The sequence below is a fragment of the Thamnophis sirtalis genome, unplaced genomic scaffold (assembly GCF_051295495.1).
Source record: "Thamnophis sirtalis isolate CommonGarterSnake01/CBP01778 unplaced genomic scaffold, rThaSir2_p1.2 scaffold_14, whole genome shotgun sequence".
NCBI classification, from domain to species: Eukaryota; Metazoa; Chordata; class Lepidosauria; order Squamata; family Natricidae; genus Thamnophis; species Thamnophis sirtalis.
The window spans coordinates 7,826,276-7,842,756 of NW_028261394.1; the positions used below are offsets into that span (position 1 = coordinate 7,826,276).

Below are 16,481 nucleotides of genomic sequence, written 5' to 3' on the forward strand. Positions count from 1 at the left end.
GGATTTTCCCATGTATTTTGCCATGGGAGGTAGGTAGATTGAGCTGGAAAAGCATCCTCCTAACCATAACAATGCACTTCAAATCCGTTGGCAATGTCCATTTTGCTCCCCAAATTCAAGGGGAGCTAACCCTAACTCTAAGTGGTTTTTCCCCCAATGGGATTTTCCCATGAATTTTTCCCAGGAACAAAGAGAGGGCAGGCTCGAAAAGTCAGCACCCTCCTAACCATGACAATGCACTCCGAATCCATTGGCGATGTCCATGGCCAATGGTAGAAGAGGCCATTGGGTCATCAACCTTTGGAAGTTCACACATTCTTACTGACGGGGATGGCATGCACACTTCTTTTGGGAAAAAAAAGACCTTTATGGAATAGAAGAGAATAATAAGAGTTGGACCTTGTAGGTCATTGATTCTAGCCCAACTCCTTGCTTAAACAGGAGCCCCTACACCATTTCTGACAGATGTCTGTCCAGTCTCTTCTTGAAAGCTTCCAGAGGTGAAGCTCCCACAACTTCTGAAGGCAAGTCATTCCACTGTTAGGAAATTTCTCCTTACTTCTAGGTGGCTTCCCTCCTTGGTTAGTTTCCATCCATTTTTTCTTGTCTTGCCTTCTGATGCTTTGGAAAATAGGTTGACCCAGAAGAATAGAATAACATAATAATAAACTTCAAAGGGATCTTGGAGGTCTTCTAGTCCAACCGCCTTGCTTGAGACCCTACACCATTTCTGACAGGTGGGAGTCCAGTCTCTTCTTGGGAAGCTTCCAATGATGAAGCTCCCACAACTTCCAAAGGCAACTTCTGTTTCATTGGTTGATTGTTCTCACCGTCAAAAAAGTTCTCCTTATTTCTAGGTTGAATCTCTCCTTGTTCAGTTTCCATCTGTTCTTCCTTGCCTGGCTTTCAGGTGCTTTGGAAAAATATTGAAAACAGTTGTGTGCCTTGACTAGGTTTGCTGAAGTTCGCCGATGATCTTGGAATGGAGAGCATCCAGACCATTTCTTTGGGACAAGGACAAGGCCCCATCGCAGCCAAGATGATCAACCAGGCGATCAACGATGGAACTTGGGTTGTGTTGCAGAACTGTCATCTGGCCACCAGCTGGATGCCTGCTTTGGAAAAAATCTGCGAGGAAGTCATCGTGCCCGAGAATACCCATGTCAAATTCAGGCAAGGATTTAGTTTGGTCTCTTCTAAAGGCAATAGAAGGGACGCGGTGGCTCAGGGGCTAAGGTGCGCAAAGACTGCACTTAAGAAGCGCAGGGACTTGCTTAACAGACACGACAAAAAAAGACCATAAAATGAAGTGCAACTCACAAATGGCCTGGAAATTCTGGTTTCAGTTGTGATTATAAGTGGAGGCCTGACTGTATTAAAATCACACCGTTGACTTACAGACATTAGGATTTCTCAACTTCAACCATTTTAACACGTGTGGACTTCAACTCCCAGAAGTCCCCAACTTTGCTGGCTAGAGAATTTGGGGAGTTGAAGTCCACACTCATTAAAGTCCCTGAGCTTAAGAAACACTGCAAAAGACAGATCGACTGCAGATTGAATAATTGATCCAGTGGTGGGATTCAATTTTTTTTTACTACCGGTTCTCTGGGGGTGGCTTTGTGGGGGTGGCATGGCTTTATGGGCGTGGCTTGGTGTGGGTGGGAGGGGAAAGATATTGTAAAATCTCCATTCCCTCCCCACTCCAGGGAAAGGATACTGTAAAATCTCCATTCCCTCCCCACTCCAGGGAAAGGATACTGTAAAATCTCCATTCCCTCCCCACTCCAGGGAAAGGATACTGTAAAATCTCCATTCCCTCCCCACTCCAGGGGAAGGATACTGTAAAATCCACATTCCCTCCCCACTCCAGGGGGAAGGATACTGTAAAATCTCCATTCCCTCCCCACTCCAGGGGAAGGATACTGTAAAATCCCCATTCCCTCCCCACTCCAGGGGAAGGATACTGCAAAATCCCCATTCCCTCCCAACTCCAGGGGAAAGATACTGCAAAATCCCCATTCCCTCCCAACTCCAGGGGAAAGATACTGTAAAATCCCCATTCCCTCCCAATCAGCTGGAACTCGGGAGGCAGAGAATAGATGTGGGCGTGGCCAGCCAGAGGTAGTATTTACCAGTTCTCCAAACTACTCAAAATTTCCACTACCGGTTCTCCAGAACTGGCACTCCTAATAAAAGAATCTTTTGAGTTAACTTAAGAGGTTTGCCGTGTTTGGGGAACTGGGTCAGAACAGGCAACTTTTAAGACTTGTGGATTTCAACTTCCAGAATTCATGCTGGCTGGGCAATTCTCGGAGTTGAAGTCCACAAAGTTGCCAAGGTTAGATGCTCCTGCCCTCTGCCATTCTGGACAAATGACCATCCAATCTCTTCTTTAAAATCTCTTTTTCTCTTCTGGCCTCTCAGGTTGTGGCTGACCAGTTACCCATCGGAAAAATTTCCCGTCAGCATCCTCCAAAACGGGATCAAGATGACCAATGAGCCGCCCAAAGGTGTCCGTGCGAATCTCCTCCGCTCCTACCTCAACGACCCGATTTCCGATCCCGCCTTCTTTTTATCCTGTGAAAAAAAGGAAATTTGGCACAAGATGCTGTTTGGGCTATGCTTCTTCCACGCCCTGGTGCAAGAACGGAGAAACTTTGGCCCGCTGGGTGAGACAGAGGGCCCCCAGGTTTCCTCTCCCCAGTTGCATTGGGGTTGTCCTGCTTGAATAGCCTGAAGGTTCTTCAGGTTTCTGTTGAGGTTCTTCTTTGTAGACTTGTAGTCCTCAACTTACAATTGGTTACTTAGTCACCGTTCAGAGTTATCGTGGACCTATGATTTCGTTTCATTTTTAAAATGATGGAATCAAGGTTTTGTTGAGGTCAGTTACTAGAACCGTGGCAGCGTGGTGGTTAGAATGGAGTATTGCAGGCTAACTGCCAACTACCAGCAGTTCGATCCTGACCGATTCAAGATTGACTCAGCCTTCCATCCTTCCTTGGTTGGTAAAATGAGGACCCAGATTTTTGGGGGCAAATAGGCTGACTCTGTAAACTGCTTAGAGAGGGCTGTAAAGCACTATGAAGCGGTGTATAAGTGCTATTGCCCTTCCTTCCTTCCTTCCTTCCTTCCTTCCTTCCTTCCTTCCTTCCTTCCTTCCTTCCTTCCTCCCGCCCTCCCTCCCTCCTTCCTTCTTTCCTTCCTTCCTCCCAGTGGTTAGAATACAATATTGTACGCTAACTCTGTCCATATACCAGGAGTTGGATTCAGAATGGCTCAAGGTTGACTCAGCCTTCCAGCCTTCTGAGGCCGGTCAAATGAGGACCAGATTGTTGGGGGCAATAGGCTGACTCTATAAATCGCTTAGAGTTGTATAAGCACTATAAAGTGGTATATAAGTGCTATTGCTATTCCTCCCTCCCTCTGTCCTTCCCTCCTTCCTTCATTCTTCCCTTCCTCCCTCCCTCTCTCCCTCCCAGTGGTTAGAATACAATATTGTAGGCTAACTCTGTCCATATACCAGGAGTGGGATTCAGAATGGCTCCAGGTGGACTCAGCCTTCCATCCTTCCGAAGTGGGCAAAATGAGGACCCAGATTATTGGGGGCAAGGGGCTGACTCTGTAAACCGCTTAGAGAGGGCAGTAAAAGCACTGTAAAGCAGTCTATAAGTCTAAGGGCTATTGCTGTTGCTACTTCCCACCCAGGCCCTTTTTCCTAATGAGAATTTCTCCAGTGAGAGATCCATGTCATACAAATACAACTAGCAGAATAATAGAGCAACAAAGGCTATTGTGGTAACTCAAGGGCCAATTCATTGATTATAGCATGATTTCAGGATTGCATTTCATCTCATTCATGTGTCAGAATAAACATCTTCCTGCGCTTTTCCCTCCTCCCCTCCCCCTGAATTGGACAGGTTGGAATATTCCCTATGAATTCAACGAATCTGATCTTAGAATCAGCTTGAGGCAAATTCAGATGTTTCTGAACGAATACGAAGAAACCCCATTCGAAGCTCTAACTTACCTTACAGGTACAAGACACCTTCTGGCTTGGTTTGCATACGACGGTTAAGACCTGATCTGTTGTACTATCCATGGTTTATTGGACAAGCTACAGTGGCTGCATTCGCACTACTGTTAAGCTATGGGAGAGGGTTGATTACAAACCATGGCAGGCACTTGCTACTGTGCGATTTCATTTAATTTGATCAAAATCAAATTCATTCCCATTACATTGAATGCAGTCCTGTCCGAACCAGCAGGACGTTCGCCTAATGCAAAATCAAAGTTTAATGTTACATGGATGAGAATAGATTTCCCTCTCCCAATTTCAGCGGTGAAAAATAGAACAGGAATTCCCCATCATCTTAGTCTCTCGTCCAGATCTGCTTGCGGTAGATTCTTACTCAGGTTAATAAAAAAGAGTGCATAATTTAGTGTTATTAAATACCAGGCCACTAAAGTTTGTTTAACCCAGGGGTCAGCAACCCGTGGCTCTGGAGCCACATGGCTCTTTCATTGCTCTGCTGCGGCTCCCTGTCACCGGTCGGCGCCACAATTGATGGGGCTTTCGGTTAGGACAGGTAGAGGAAAAAGGATACCGTGCTAGGAGGAGACTCTATGGTAGGGGAACCAGACTTCCGGTTGGCAGAGGAAAAAGGATGTTGCGTTAAGAGGAGACTCCATGGTGGGGGAACCAGACTTCTGGTCAGCAGAGGAAAAAGGATGCTGTGCTAGGAGGAGACTCTATGGTGGGGGAACTGGACTTCCGATTGGCTCCAGAATTGAATGGGGGGCTTCCGTTTAGGACCTTTGTGGCTCTTTTGAGTGTTTAAGATTGCTGATCCCTGGTTGAACCCATGAGAAAAAAAGTGACATTATCAGTCTTTGCACTTGCAATTGCTGCAAGCATCCCTAGGGTCACGTGATCAAAATTTGGGTTTTCATGACAGCTGCATCCTCCCGGGGTCACCTGATCGCCACTTGCAACTTTCCCAGACGGCTTCTGACAAGCAAAGTCAATGGGGGAAGCTGGCTTCACTTAAGGACCACCTGATTCACTTTACAAACTACCTTGCTTACCAGTGGTAATTCTGATGGCATGACACCAGCTGTGGAAATGCATGTCCACCAAGAGTAATCTGCCATCTATTTTGTATTCTTCCTCAACCTCATATCTTCCAGGTCAGGGGTCTCCAACCTTGGCAACTTGAAGACTTGTGGATTTCAATTCGGGAGTTGAAGTCCACAAGCTGGCTGAGGAATTCTGGGAGTTGAAGTCCACAAGTCTTCAAGTTGCTAAGGTTGGAGACCCCTGTTCCAGATGACAACCTCCGTGTGTGTCCCTTAGATGTAAATTTTCTCGCCTTCGCTCTCCCAATGTAACTCTTCTGTTTCCAGGGGAATGCAATTATGGTGGAAGAGTGACAGATGACAAGGATCGACGTCTCCTCCTTTCGCTTCTCTCCCTGGTCTACTGCAAAGAGATTGAAACTGAGGAATGCTATAAACTTTCTCCAGGGGGTGAATATTATATACCTCCCTTTGGGACTTACCAGGTGAGAAAACATGAGGTTGAATGACACTGGGATCGTAACCTACATCAATTAGGCACCATGATTTTTTAAAAAGTACTGTGTCAACTCACAAAGCATCCCCAGCCTGCTCTCTAGTTGCCATAGGAAGGGGGGAATGGGAAACCGAGGAAATAGCACAGCAGCCACACACAGCAGCACCTTCCACTCATATCTTTCTCAAGGCTCTATCCCAGGTTACCCACAGGAGCTGAAGGGGCATGATCTCTACAGCCTGCAAAAGTGCTCCGTTGGAGAATGTGATTTATGCCTCAAAAGAAATCCAGTTATTTATTAGGAGCAACATGTCGGTACATACCCAAAGGAAGCCAACTCTGACCCCATGTCATTTTCAATTTTCAATTATGGTGTCAGCGTTCCAAATATCATGCAGAATTAAATCAGAGTCCAAGGCAGAGCTATTCTTAAAGTTCCAATTTAATAAGACAGACATGTTGGCAACCATCTGTGGAATCCCAATTCTGGAAGTTACCTAGGATTCCCACCCAGTTGAAAGTTCATGATCTTGTCCCCACACCCACAAATCCATCACATGGTCCAATCTTCTTCTTCCACGCTGGCATCTCCACCCAGCTGGTTCCGGTCAGGTGCAGAGGTGCGGAGACAAAAGATGACCTTGGGCTTCTAGAAAAGAATGACAACAACACAGTCCACCATTCTACTCCTTTCTATTCCCCCCTCCCAACTACTCACTAATGAAACAGCATAATGAAATAAGAGAGTGTGTGACAGGCCAAAGATCTGAAAAGGGACATAACTGCAGGCCTGACATATGGTGTATATCAGTGTTTCTCAACCTTGGCAACTTGAAGATGTCCGGACTTCAACTCCCAGAATTCCCCAGCCAGCGAATGCTGGCTGGGGAATTCTGGGAGTTGAAGTCCGGACATCTTCAAGTTGCCAAGGTTGAGAAACACTGGTGTATATCACATCATATAAAAGTACCTTCTGACAATCTACCGAACCTGATCCTCATGTCCTTGATAAAATGTACAGTTGTCTGAATGCTTAGCTATGGCTTGTTTTGTCTTAGTCTTACATAGATTATTTGAGATCGCTGCCAATTTCAACCCATCCTGAAATATTCGGCCTTCACGAGAACGCCGACATTACCAAGGATAACCAGGAGACCAACCTGCTTTTCAACGGGGTCTTGTTGACTCTGCCACGAGAGGCTGGAGGAGGAGGGAAATCCCCACAGGTACAAATATTGTGAAACAGACGCATAGATAAATGAGCTCTGGCCTTACCTTTTGAGGAACAGGCAGCGCTCAACTTACAACCATTATTTTAGTGACTGTTCAAAGTTACAGCGGCTTTAAACAAAGTGACTTAGGACTGGTGTTCACACTTACGACTGTTGCAGCATCCCAAGGGTCAAGTCAAGTGTTTGGCAACTGGCATGTATTTATCATGTTCCCTGGGGTCATGTGATCGCCATGTGTAACCACCTGAGTCAGGTTCCAACAAGCAAAGTCAGTGGGGAAGCCAGATTTGCTTAACGACCGGACGATTCGCTTAACAATGGTGGCAAAAAGGTCGTACAATCAGGCAAATCTCACTTAACAACTATCTTGCTTAGCAACATAAATTTTTTTTGGGGGGGGCAGGTAAGTCGAGGACTATTTGTATAGAAGTTGTGGTCGCATCAGATGTTGGGGGTATTGGCTCCTCCCGTGATGGCAAACCTATGGCATGTGTTAGGTAAGCTCCCCATTGGGAGAGTGAGTACGTTCAGCGAAGCGTTGTGAGAGTTGTGTTGGAGAACACACAAACCAGCATACAGAGACACTGCAGTTTAAATAGGCTTTTACTTTCATGGAAATAGAGGTATCAGAGTCCATCAAACAGTCCAAGTCATACACGGATAAGACAGTCAGTCATCAAAGTCTTTCAGTTAAGGGATAATCCAAATAACATAGTCCAGTATCATATAATCAGTTCGGTACACAAATTTTGCTAACAGTTGCAAAACTTACAATAGCTCACGGCACTTTCTAACAGCCAGCTTCCAAAACACTCAGATCAGATCAGCCCAGCAGCTAACAAACAGAGAGCTAACAGTCATTCTGGCTCCCTCTTATGGCCGATTGAGGAAAAACAGCAACCAATCACATTTTACAGTATGCTTTAAAGAAACAGGTATAGCATTGTTACATGATTTATATATTGCCAACCCAACCGTTAGAATTATATTCCTAACAGCATGCATGCCAGAGTTGGCACCCAGAGCCCTCTCTGTGGGCACGTGCGCAGTCGTCAGCTGGTCTTTGAAAATGCCCCCCCCCCCAAAAAAAAAAGTGGCTGTTTTGGGGCTGTTTCCAGACCATTTCCCAGGCTGTTTTTGTCCCCAAAACCCAACCCAAAACTGCCGGGAAAAATAGCCTAAAAATGTCCCCCAAAATAGCCTAAAATGGCCAAAAAACAGGCACATGCGCCGGTCAGCTGGTCTTCAGGTTTCTGGTGCTCCGGTATGTGCACATGCATGGGCATGCACGCGCATTCCAGTTTGGGCACTCGATGCCAAAAAGGTTCGCCATCACTGGGCTACCCTGTTCCCCAAAACCTGCAGCCTCTATTTTTCACGTCCAAGTCAGCATGTAGAACAAACAACCACCCCTTACTCGATCTTTAGACCAAAATAGTTTGCGCTTTAATTGTGATGGAATAGAAATCGAATGAAATGGATGGATGGATGGATGGATGGATGGATGAATATGCTATTGTAGAAAAAAATAAAGGCAGAAGTGTAAGATTCCCATCCAGAGGTCTCCAAAGAAAATCAATCTAGAGCAGGGGTCTCCAACCCCTGGTCCATCAACCAGCACCGGCGCATGCCAGCAACAAGGCCACACAAACAAGGGAAGCCCCATCCGTGGAATGCAGGCACTACACAAAACCACGCCCCGTCTGGTCCATGGAAAACCTTCTCTCCATGGAACCGATCCCAGATGCCCGAAAGGTTGATCTAGATGGTTCATTAAAACTCCGAAAATAGACGTAAACTTTTGCCCCAAACAGTGGTGGGTTTCAAATTTTTTTCAAACCTATTCTGTGGGTGTGGCCTCCTTTGTGGGAGTGGCTTGCCGGCCATGTGTTCTCTCTCTCTCTCTCTCTCTCTCTCTCCCTCTTTCCTTCCTTTTGTCTCTCTGTCCCTTTTTCCTTTTTTCCTTTCATCTCTCTCTCACTTTTTCTTTTTTCTTTTTTTATTTTTCTTTCTTCCTTTCTTTCTCTTTCTCTCTGTGAGTCTGTCTGTCTGTCTGTCTGTGTCAGTGGTGGGTTTCAAAATTTTTTGGAACCTCTTCTGTAAGTGTGGCCTGCTTTCCGGGTCCACTGGTGGAACCTCTACTAACTGGTTCGGTAGATTTGATGAACCGGTTCTACCGAACTGGTGCGAATTGGTAGGCACCCACCTCTGGCCCAAAAACACTGAAAACAACAACAACAATGCATGTGAAAATATGTAAAATAAAATTAAAAACTAACAAAGCATTCACCATTTCCCAGTGATTTCGCTTCTCGGTGATTCCATCTCCTAATTTCAGGAAACGGTTGAAGAATTGGCTCAGGATATCCTTTCCAAGCTCCCCGGTGATTTTGACCTCGAACACGTGATGAAATTGTACCCAGTGCTGTATGAGGAATCCATGAACACAGTACTCAGGCAGGAACTGATCAGGTTTAACAGGTAAAACTCTGCATGACATGCATACATAAACGGGAGGGTGTCAGGATGTAGTCTTAAGACATTTCAGACAACCAGCACAAGTGCGTGTAATTGTGGCATTTGGGTACCTAAAGTGGTACTTCCCCATCCACAGATAAAATGATAACTGGTACAGAGTTATGTCCAAGCTGCCTGCGATTTAGTAGCTGCTAATCAACCCTATCAAGGGATCAACAAGGGGGCTGCTCATGTCACCCCAAAACTTTTGACTGTGCCTTTACCTGGAAGACTTCAGAGGTTCAGAGGTTTATACATATTATTAGCAGAATGCAATTATTTCTCAGCTTGCTTTTCTTTAGAAATGATGGATTTAGTGCAGTGGTTCTCAAACTTAAAGGCATGTGGATTTCAAACGCTGGCTGGGGAATTCTGGGAATTGAAGGCTGCACATCTTCAAGCTGGCTGGGGAATTCTGGGAATTGAAGTCCGTGCATTTTCAAATTGGCTGGGGAAATTCTGGGAATTGAAGTCTGCACATCTTCAAGCTGGCTGGAGAATTCTGGGAATTGAAGTCCACACATAATCAAGTTGGCGGGGGAAATTCAGCATTGCCAAAAAGGCACTAAGAGTTGTTAACCTAATCTTGCAAAGCTTCTTCTCCCGTAACATTGTACTGCAAACTCAGGCATACAAAACCTTTGCCAGACCAATCCTCCAATACAGCTCGTCTGCCTGGAATCCACACTGTATAGCGGACATTAATACAATTGAGAGGGTCCAGAGATATTTCACGAGAAGAGTCTTCCACTCCTCTGCTCACAACAGAATCCCTTATGCCACCAGGATTGAAATTTGGGGTTGGACAACCTGGAACTAAGTCACCTACGGTTTGACCTAAGCATGGTACACAAAATTGTCTGCTACAATGTCCTACCTGTCAACGACTACTTCAGCTTCAACCGCAATATTACACAGGCAAAGAATAGATACAAACTCAAGGTAAACCGCTCCAAAGTTGATTGCTGAAAATAGGACTTCAGCAACAGAATGGTCAATGCCTGGAATGCTCCACCTGACTCTGTTGTTACATCCTCAAAACCCCCACAGCTTCAACCTCAAACTGTCTACCGTGGACCTCACCCCTTTCCTAAAAGGTCCGTAAAGGGGGCCTGCATAAGCGCACCAGTGTGCCTTCTGTCCCAGTCCTATTCTCCCCACTTATTTGTACTCATTCCCTTTGTTCATGTCCATGTTTAGACTTATACCTGTTATCTCGTACATGTTCAACAAACTTAATAACTAAATAAATTCTGGGAATTGAAGTCCACACCTCATCAAGCTGCCAAGGTTGAGAAACATTGGATTATGGAGCAGTCCACAAATCTGGAACTGTGGCAGTTTGGGGAAGGGAGCAACTATCCAAAGCAACAATTAATTTCCGAAGACTTGGGCTCTTTTCCTTTCTCTGCCTTTTCATTCCATCTTATTTGTCTTTCTGGGAGAGCGAGCAGGGAAAATAACAAGAACTGCCACTCGTTCCAGCTTCCTCCTCTTCCTCTTCCCAAACCTAGCTTGAAAGACAGTTCTCACTTTGGAAGTATTTTGTTTCCATCAGGCTTACAGATGTCGTCCGGAGCAGTTTGATCAGCCTGGGCAAAGCCATCAAAGGCCTGGTGTTGATGTCTTCGGAGTTGGAGGAAGTTTTCAACAGCATGATCGTGGGCAAAGTGCCAGCTATGTGGGCGGCCAAATCCTACCCATCCCTCAAACCCCTGGGGAGTTACGTGACCGACTTGGTGACACGGTTGGTCTTTTTTCAGGTAAGCTTAAAAGTCTCACGTTGCTTAATTTGGTACCCTTGTCAAAAGCGATTGTGGGTGCACCTCGGTACACCCACGTTACACCTATCCTCCGCGAGCTGCACTAGTTGCCGATCAGTCTCCGGATACGCTTCAAGGTGCTAGTCGTAACTTATAAAGCCCTTCATGGTATTGGATCCGGGTACTTGAGAGACCGCCTGCTGCCAGTTACCTCCCACCGACCCATTAGATCTCACAGGGTTGGCCTCCTCCGGGTGCCATCTACCAGCCAATGCCACCTGGCTATTACCCGGGGGAGGGCCTTCTCTGTGGCAGCTCCGGCCCTCTGGAATGAACTCCCCGCAGGGATTCGGACCCTCACCTCTCTCCAGGCCTTCCGAAAAGCCGTCAAAACCTGGCTTTGCCGGCAGGCCTGGGGGTGATGAGTTCCCTCCCCTCTCGACATGTATGGTTGTGCGACTGTTGTCTACTTTTATTATTTGTATTTTGTCTTTTTATGTTCCCCTTTTTCCCCCCCTTGAATTGTTCGCCGCCCTGAGTCCTCCCGGAGAAGGGCGGCATACAAATAATAAAATACAAATACAATACAAATACAAAGCATCATTGCATTCTTGGAGAGACAGGTAGTGCTCGACTTGCAATGGTTCGTTTAGTCAACGTTCAAAGTTAGAACGGCGCTGGAAAAAAGGGGACTTATGACCGTTTTCCCACACTTACAACCCTTGTGGCATCTCCATGGTCGCATGATCAGAATTCAGTATTTATGAGGGTTCAGGGGTCACGCGATCCCCTTTTGCAACCTCCTGACAAGAAAAGTCAATGGGGAAGCGAGATTCACGTGGCAATTATGGCAAAAAAAGGTCCTAAAATGAGACAAAATTCACTTAATAACTGTTTCATTTGGCAACGTAAATTTTGGGCTCAATTGAGGTGGTAATTCAAGAACTATCTGAAGTCTAGACAAGAGGCACCAATTATGAATGCTAACACGACTTTTATTGAAGTACCTTTGGTGGGAAGGTAATAGCATTCTGTGTGCCTTCGGCGTTGAGTCATGCCGGCCACATGACCACGGAGACGTCTCCGGACAGCGCTGGCTCTTCAGCTTTGAAATTGAGATGAGCACCGCCCCCTAGAGTCGGGAACGACTAGGACATATGCGTGAGGGGAACCTATACCTTTACTTTAATTAAATGATGGAATGTCCCAGTGGGGTCTTTAAAGATTGCATTCCTTGCTAGAGTGATTATGGCACTTTATGTGTTCGGTTTGTTGAGAAAACTGATCCTAATTGATTGATTTAGATGCTTTGTTATTTTGGGAGAGCCAGAACAAGCAAATGTCACCCATAATTAATTAACCATAAGCATATTGAATTTATCCTGGCTAATGGATTTTCAGTCTGTTGGGTTCTTTTCGTCTACCAAACTCAGGCAGCTGTAATATAACCTAAATATCATTAAATGTTTTGAAAAAAATATGTGACAATTCAATTCCTGGTGTTTTTATCCTCTTGGCTTTTTTTACATGTTACAATTTGGAAAACCACAGCAAAATTTTCTGCCAAGGTAGTCATGGCTCACTGATGTTATTCTTAATCCTTTGAACTCAGCACTTCAGACAAAGGATTAGAAATTCAGTCATCCTAGGATTCTTGGCGGCTGTTGTTTTGATGCTCCATTTCATCAAAATATTTAATTCCCTTTCACCTCAGGAATGGATCAAACACGGACCCCCGAATGTATTTTGGATCTCTGGTTTCTATTTTACTCAGTCTTTCCTGACGGGAGTCTCTCAGAATTACGCCAGAAAGTATACTATCCCAATCGATCATATTGGATTTGAATTTGAGGTAAAGTATATGTATGTATGTGTGTGTGTGTATTTATGTATGTGTGTGTGCGTGCGTGTATATATATATATAATTTTAATTGTGTTTATAAAGAGTATTGTTACAGGGCAGTTTGTAGTACTAAAAATAAAAAGCAAAAAAAATGGAGAAGACGACAGAGAAGTAACTAGCACTTAAGATAGTGAAGCATAAGACTTTATGAGAAAAATTGAGAGGGGGAGGGAGGGAGGGAGGGAGGGAGGGAGAGAGAGAGAGAGAGAGAAAGAAAGAAAGAAAGAAAGAAAGAAAGAAAGAAAGAAAGAAAGAGATGAGGAAGAGAGAGCATCAACTTATGTGGTGGGACAAAGACCTAGAAAGCTCAAGAGAGTCCAGTGTTTAATGAAACAGTCCAAGTTTTCATGTGGAGGTTCGATCATTGACTCTCCTAGATAAATAGGTGAGGTGGCAATTGATGGAAACAATCATCTTATAGCATCTTAGACATTTACTACAAAAATAATTAGACTTGAGGGTCAGGTAGTTACTAGCACAAAAGCAGGGTTTGATTTGAGCAGAGTTCAAAGTTAGTAGCTACAAAAGACGATGACCCTTCTGAAAATATCCCAGAATTTGTTTCTCCCTCACTCCTTCCTTCCTTCCCTCCCTTCCTCTAGCTGAATTCCTTGTCCTCCCTTCCTTACACTAGATGAATTCCTTCCTTCCTTCCTTTAGCTGAATTCCTTCCTTCCTTCCTTCCTTCCTTCCTTCCTTCCTCTAGCTGAATTCCTTCTATCCTCCCTTCCTTACACTAGATGAATTCCTTCCTTCCTTTAGCTGAATTAATTCCTTCCTTCCTTCCTTCCTCTAGCTGAATTCCTTCTGTCCTTCCTTCCTTACACTAGATGAATTCCTTCCTTCCTTCCTTTAGCTGAATTAATTCCTTCCTTCCTTCCTCTAGCTGAATTCCTTCTGTCCTCCCTTCCTTACACTAGATGAATTCCTTCTTTCCTTCCTTTAGCTGAATTCCTTCCTTCCTTCCTTCCTTCCTTCCTTCCTTCCTTCCTTCCTTCCTTCCTTCCTTCCTTCCTTCCTAATGAATTAATTCCTTTCTTCCTTCCTTTTCTTCCTTCCTAATGAATTAATTCCTTCCTTTCTTCCTGAATTAATTCCTTCCTTTTCTTCCTTCCTAATGAATTAATTCCTTCCTTCCTTCCTCCTTCCCTCTCTCTCCTCCTTTTGATTTCTAGACCTCATCCATATACTCATCAGAACTAACTGGGTACCAGGCAGCAACAAAGCATCTCTGCTATAAAATGTGGATGGTGGGAAAGAAATGTTTCCTTTCCTTTCCTGAAATATTAATTTCTGAAGCCGGGTTCTCGAGTTCACTCAGAGTTGTTGAAGGCTAGAAAACAGCGTGGCCCCCGTTTTGACTTAATTGATCCCTCCGTGTTGGGAGATAATAATGCGCCAAATATTAAATAATGGGCGGCCTTTATTAACGCCGGGGAGAAAAAAGGGAAGAGAAAAGGCTCAGAGAACTCCTGCTCTCAGAACAGGAAAAGGTACCAAAAAGAGTTCAAAATAAATAGGTCCAGAGAGTATTGCAGCTGGAAATATAATGAGCAGATGGAGAGATCGGAGTTTATTTGGAAAGTGGGGCGGAAAGTAGCTTAGTTTCATTGGAGAAAATTTTCATGATGGGATTGGTTTGCCCCACAGGCTGGCAAAAGGGGCATTCTGTTGGAATTTCAAGGAATTTCAGCTGGCAAGGTTTGGGAGAAGAGCCTTTCCAAGGGGGTCCTTGGTGCTCTCTGAGTTGGTTGCTTTCTTGCAGACGTTTCGGGACCCAACTAGGTGACATCATCAGTGCTTGAAGCAGGTGGGATTGTGGTATGATGGAGGAGGAGGACTGTGGGATCCTTGGTGCTCTCTGGGCTTGGTTGTTTCCTGGCAGACGTATCATTACCCAACTAAGTAACATCATCACCTCTCTTTAGCAAACCCCACTCCTTCCTAGCACTGATGATGTTACCTAGTTGGGTCACAAAAGGTCTGCAAGAAACAACCAAGCTCATAGAGCACCAAGGACTTCCCAATCCTCCTTCTCCTCCTCTGAAAACCCCACCCCCTTCTAGCACTGATGATGTTATCTAGTTGAGTAATAAAATATCTATCAGGAAACAACCAAGATCAGAGACCACCAAGGACCCCACGGTTCAATCCTGAACTACAAATATTCTCCTCCATCAAGAACTTTTTCTGACCCAGTCCCTGCCCTCTGGAACACTATGCCCTCCCCTCCCCTTGGTGAGACCCGCACCCACTCTCTTGGCCCTCTGTGTTCTGACCAAGGCTTCCCAAGATAAGGAAGAATACTCCTCGTCCTGATAAAAAAAAAACCTTTTATTTAGGTTAAAGGGAATTCCTCTCAGGCCAGCAGTCTTTCATGAAGTTTCACAACTACAGACCTTTATCAGGTTTGAAGAGCTGCCAGGTCGATAATCTTCCAAACTCCACGCTGTAGCAGCAATTTACTTGGCAAGAAGCCAGGAACAGATCTTCAACCCAATGAATTGAACTAATTGTCTCCTGCAAACTCCACTCCCCTTTTGCTCCTCTTTTATTTCCTCTGGGAGGGGCCATTCATCGTCCACCTGTGGCCTTACTCCCAAGTCGACCCTGTTCTTTAGCTGTTCCCTTCGTCTGGCAACTCTGCACGTGCGCACACTGGGAACAGGCTCCAGCTGTTCTTCTGCTCCACTAATATCCGACTCCGAAGGCAGCTGATAACTGGCATACGGCCCTGGCCCCCTCTCTGCCTCCAACACAGAGCCCTCATCAGAGCCTTCCCCAGACTCCAGGACTGGCCCATCTTCCTCCCCAACCTCCTCACTGTCAGAATCTGCTGCCAGCTCTGCTGGCGGGCAACAACACTCTGAAAGCTGATGCCCAGAGCTGTAACCCTCGTTTACCAATCCCAGGGACAGCCTTTAACACAGGCACCAAAGCCAACGCTTAGTGCAGCCTAAGAACCCCCATCGCCCACTTCCTTCGAAACCAGGAACGTCGGCTGACATGTTATTTCTTCCTTCTCGTCCCGTCTCCTCCTCCTCGCAGGTGACGAGTCAGGAGCACACCATGAAGCAGCTGCCCGAAGACGGCGCCTACGTCAAGGGCCTCTTTCTGGAAGGAGCCCGGTGGGACAGGGAGACCATGCAGATCGGCGACTCCTTCCCCAAAATCCTTTACGACGTCTTGCCCATCATTTGGCTGAAACCCGGAGAGAGTGCCAAGTTTTTGCACGAGCGGATCTACTTGTGCCCCGTCTACAAAACCAGCGCCCGGAGAGGCACCTTGTCCACCACCGGACACTCCACCAACTACGTCCTCTCCATCGAACTCCCTTCCGACCTTCCCCAGAAGCACTGGATCAACCGGGGCGTGGCAGCCCTTTGCCAGTTAGACGACTGAACTGTACATACAAAAACAGATGTATGTATTCCCGCAGCTTCCCATTAAAAGATGTAAGTTTTGACCTTGGCCCTCGCTGGCAGTCTTAA

The 16,481-nt window shown here is 45.7% G+C and overlaps 1 protein-coding gene across 1 annotated transcript in view; it reads left to right on the top strand.

The window, feature by feature from the left end:
• Positions 1-16,461, top strand: part of DNAH3 (dynein axonemal heavy chain 3) — an 87,203-nt gene extending 70,742 nt beyond the window's left edge. Inside the window, exons 54-62 of the mRNA XM_087729131.1 lie at positions 954-1,173; positions 2,428-2,672; positions 3,921-4,037; positions 5,407-5,564; positions 6,634-6,801; positions 9,146-9,288; positions 10,883-11,087; positions 12,802-12,939; positions 16,039-16,461. Coding sequence (XP_087585257.1) covers positions 954-1,173; positions 2,428-2,672; positions 3,921-4,037; positions 5,407-5,564; positions 6,634-6,801; positions 9,146-9,288; positions 10,883-11,087; positions 12,802-12,939; positions 16,039-16,392 — 1,748 coding nt within the window. The 3' untranslated portion in view covers positions 16,393-16,461. The remainder of the gene's footprint in view (positions 1-953; positions 1,174-2,427; positions 2,673-3,920; positions 4,038-5,406; positions 5,565-6,633; positions 6,802-9,145; positions 9,289-10,882; positions 11,088-12,801; positions 12,940-16,038) is intronic.
• The last annotated feature ends 20 nt before the right edge of the window (positions 16,462-16,481 follow it).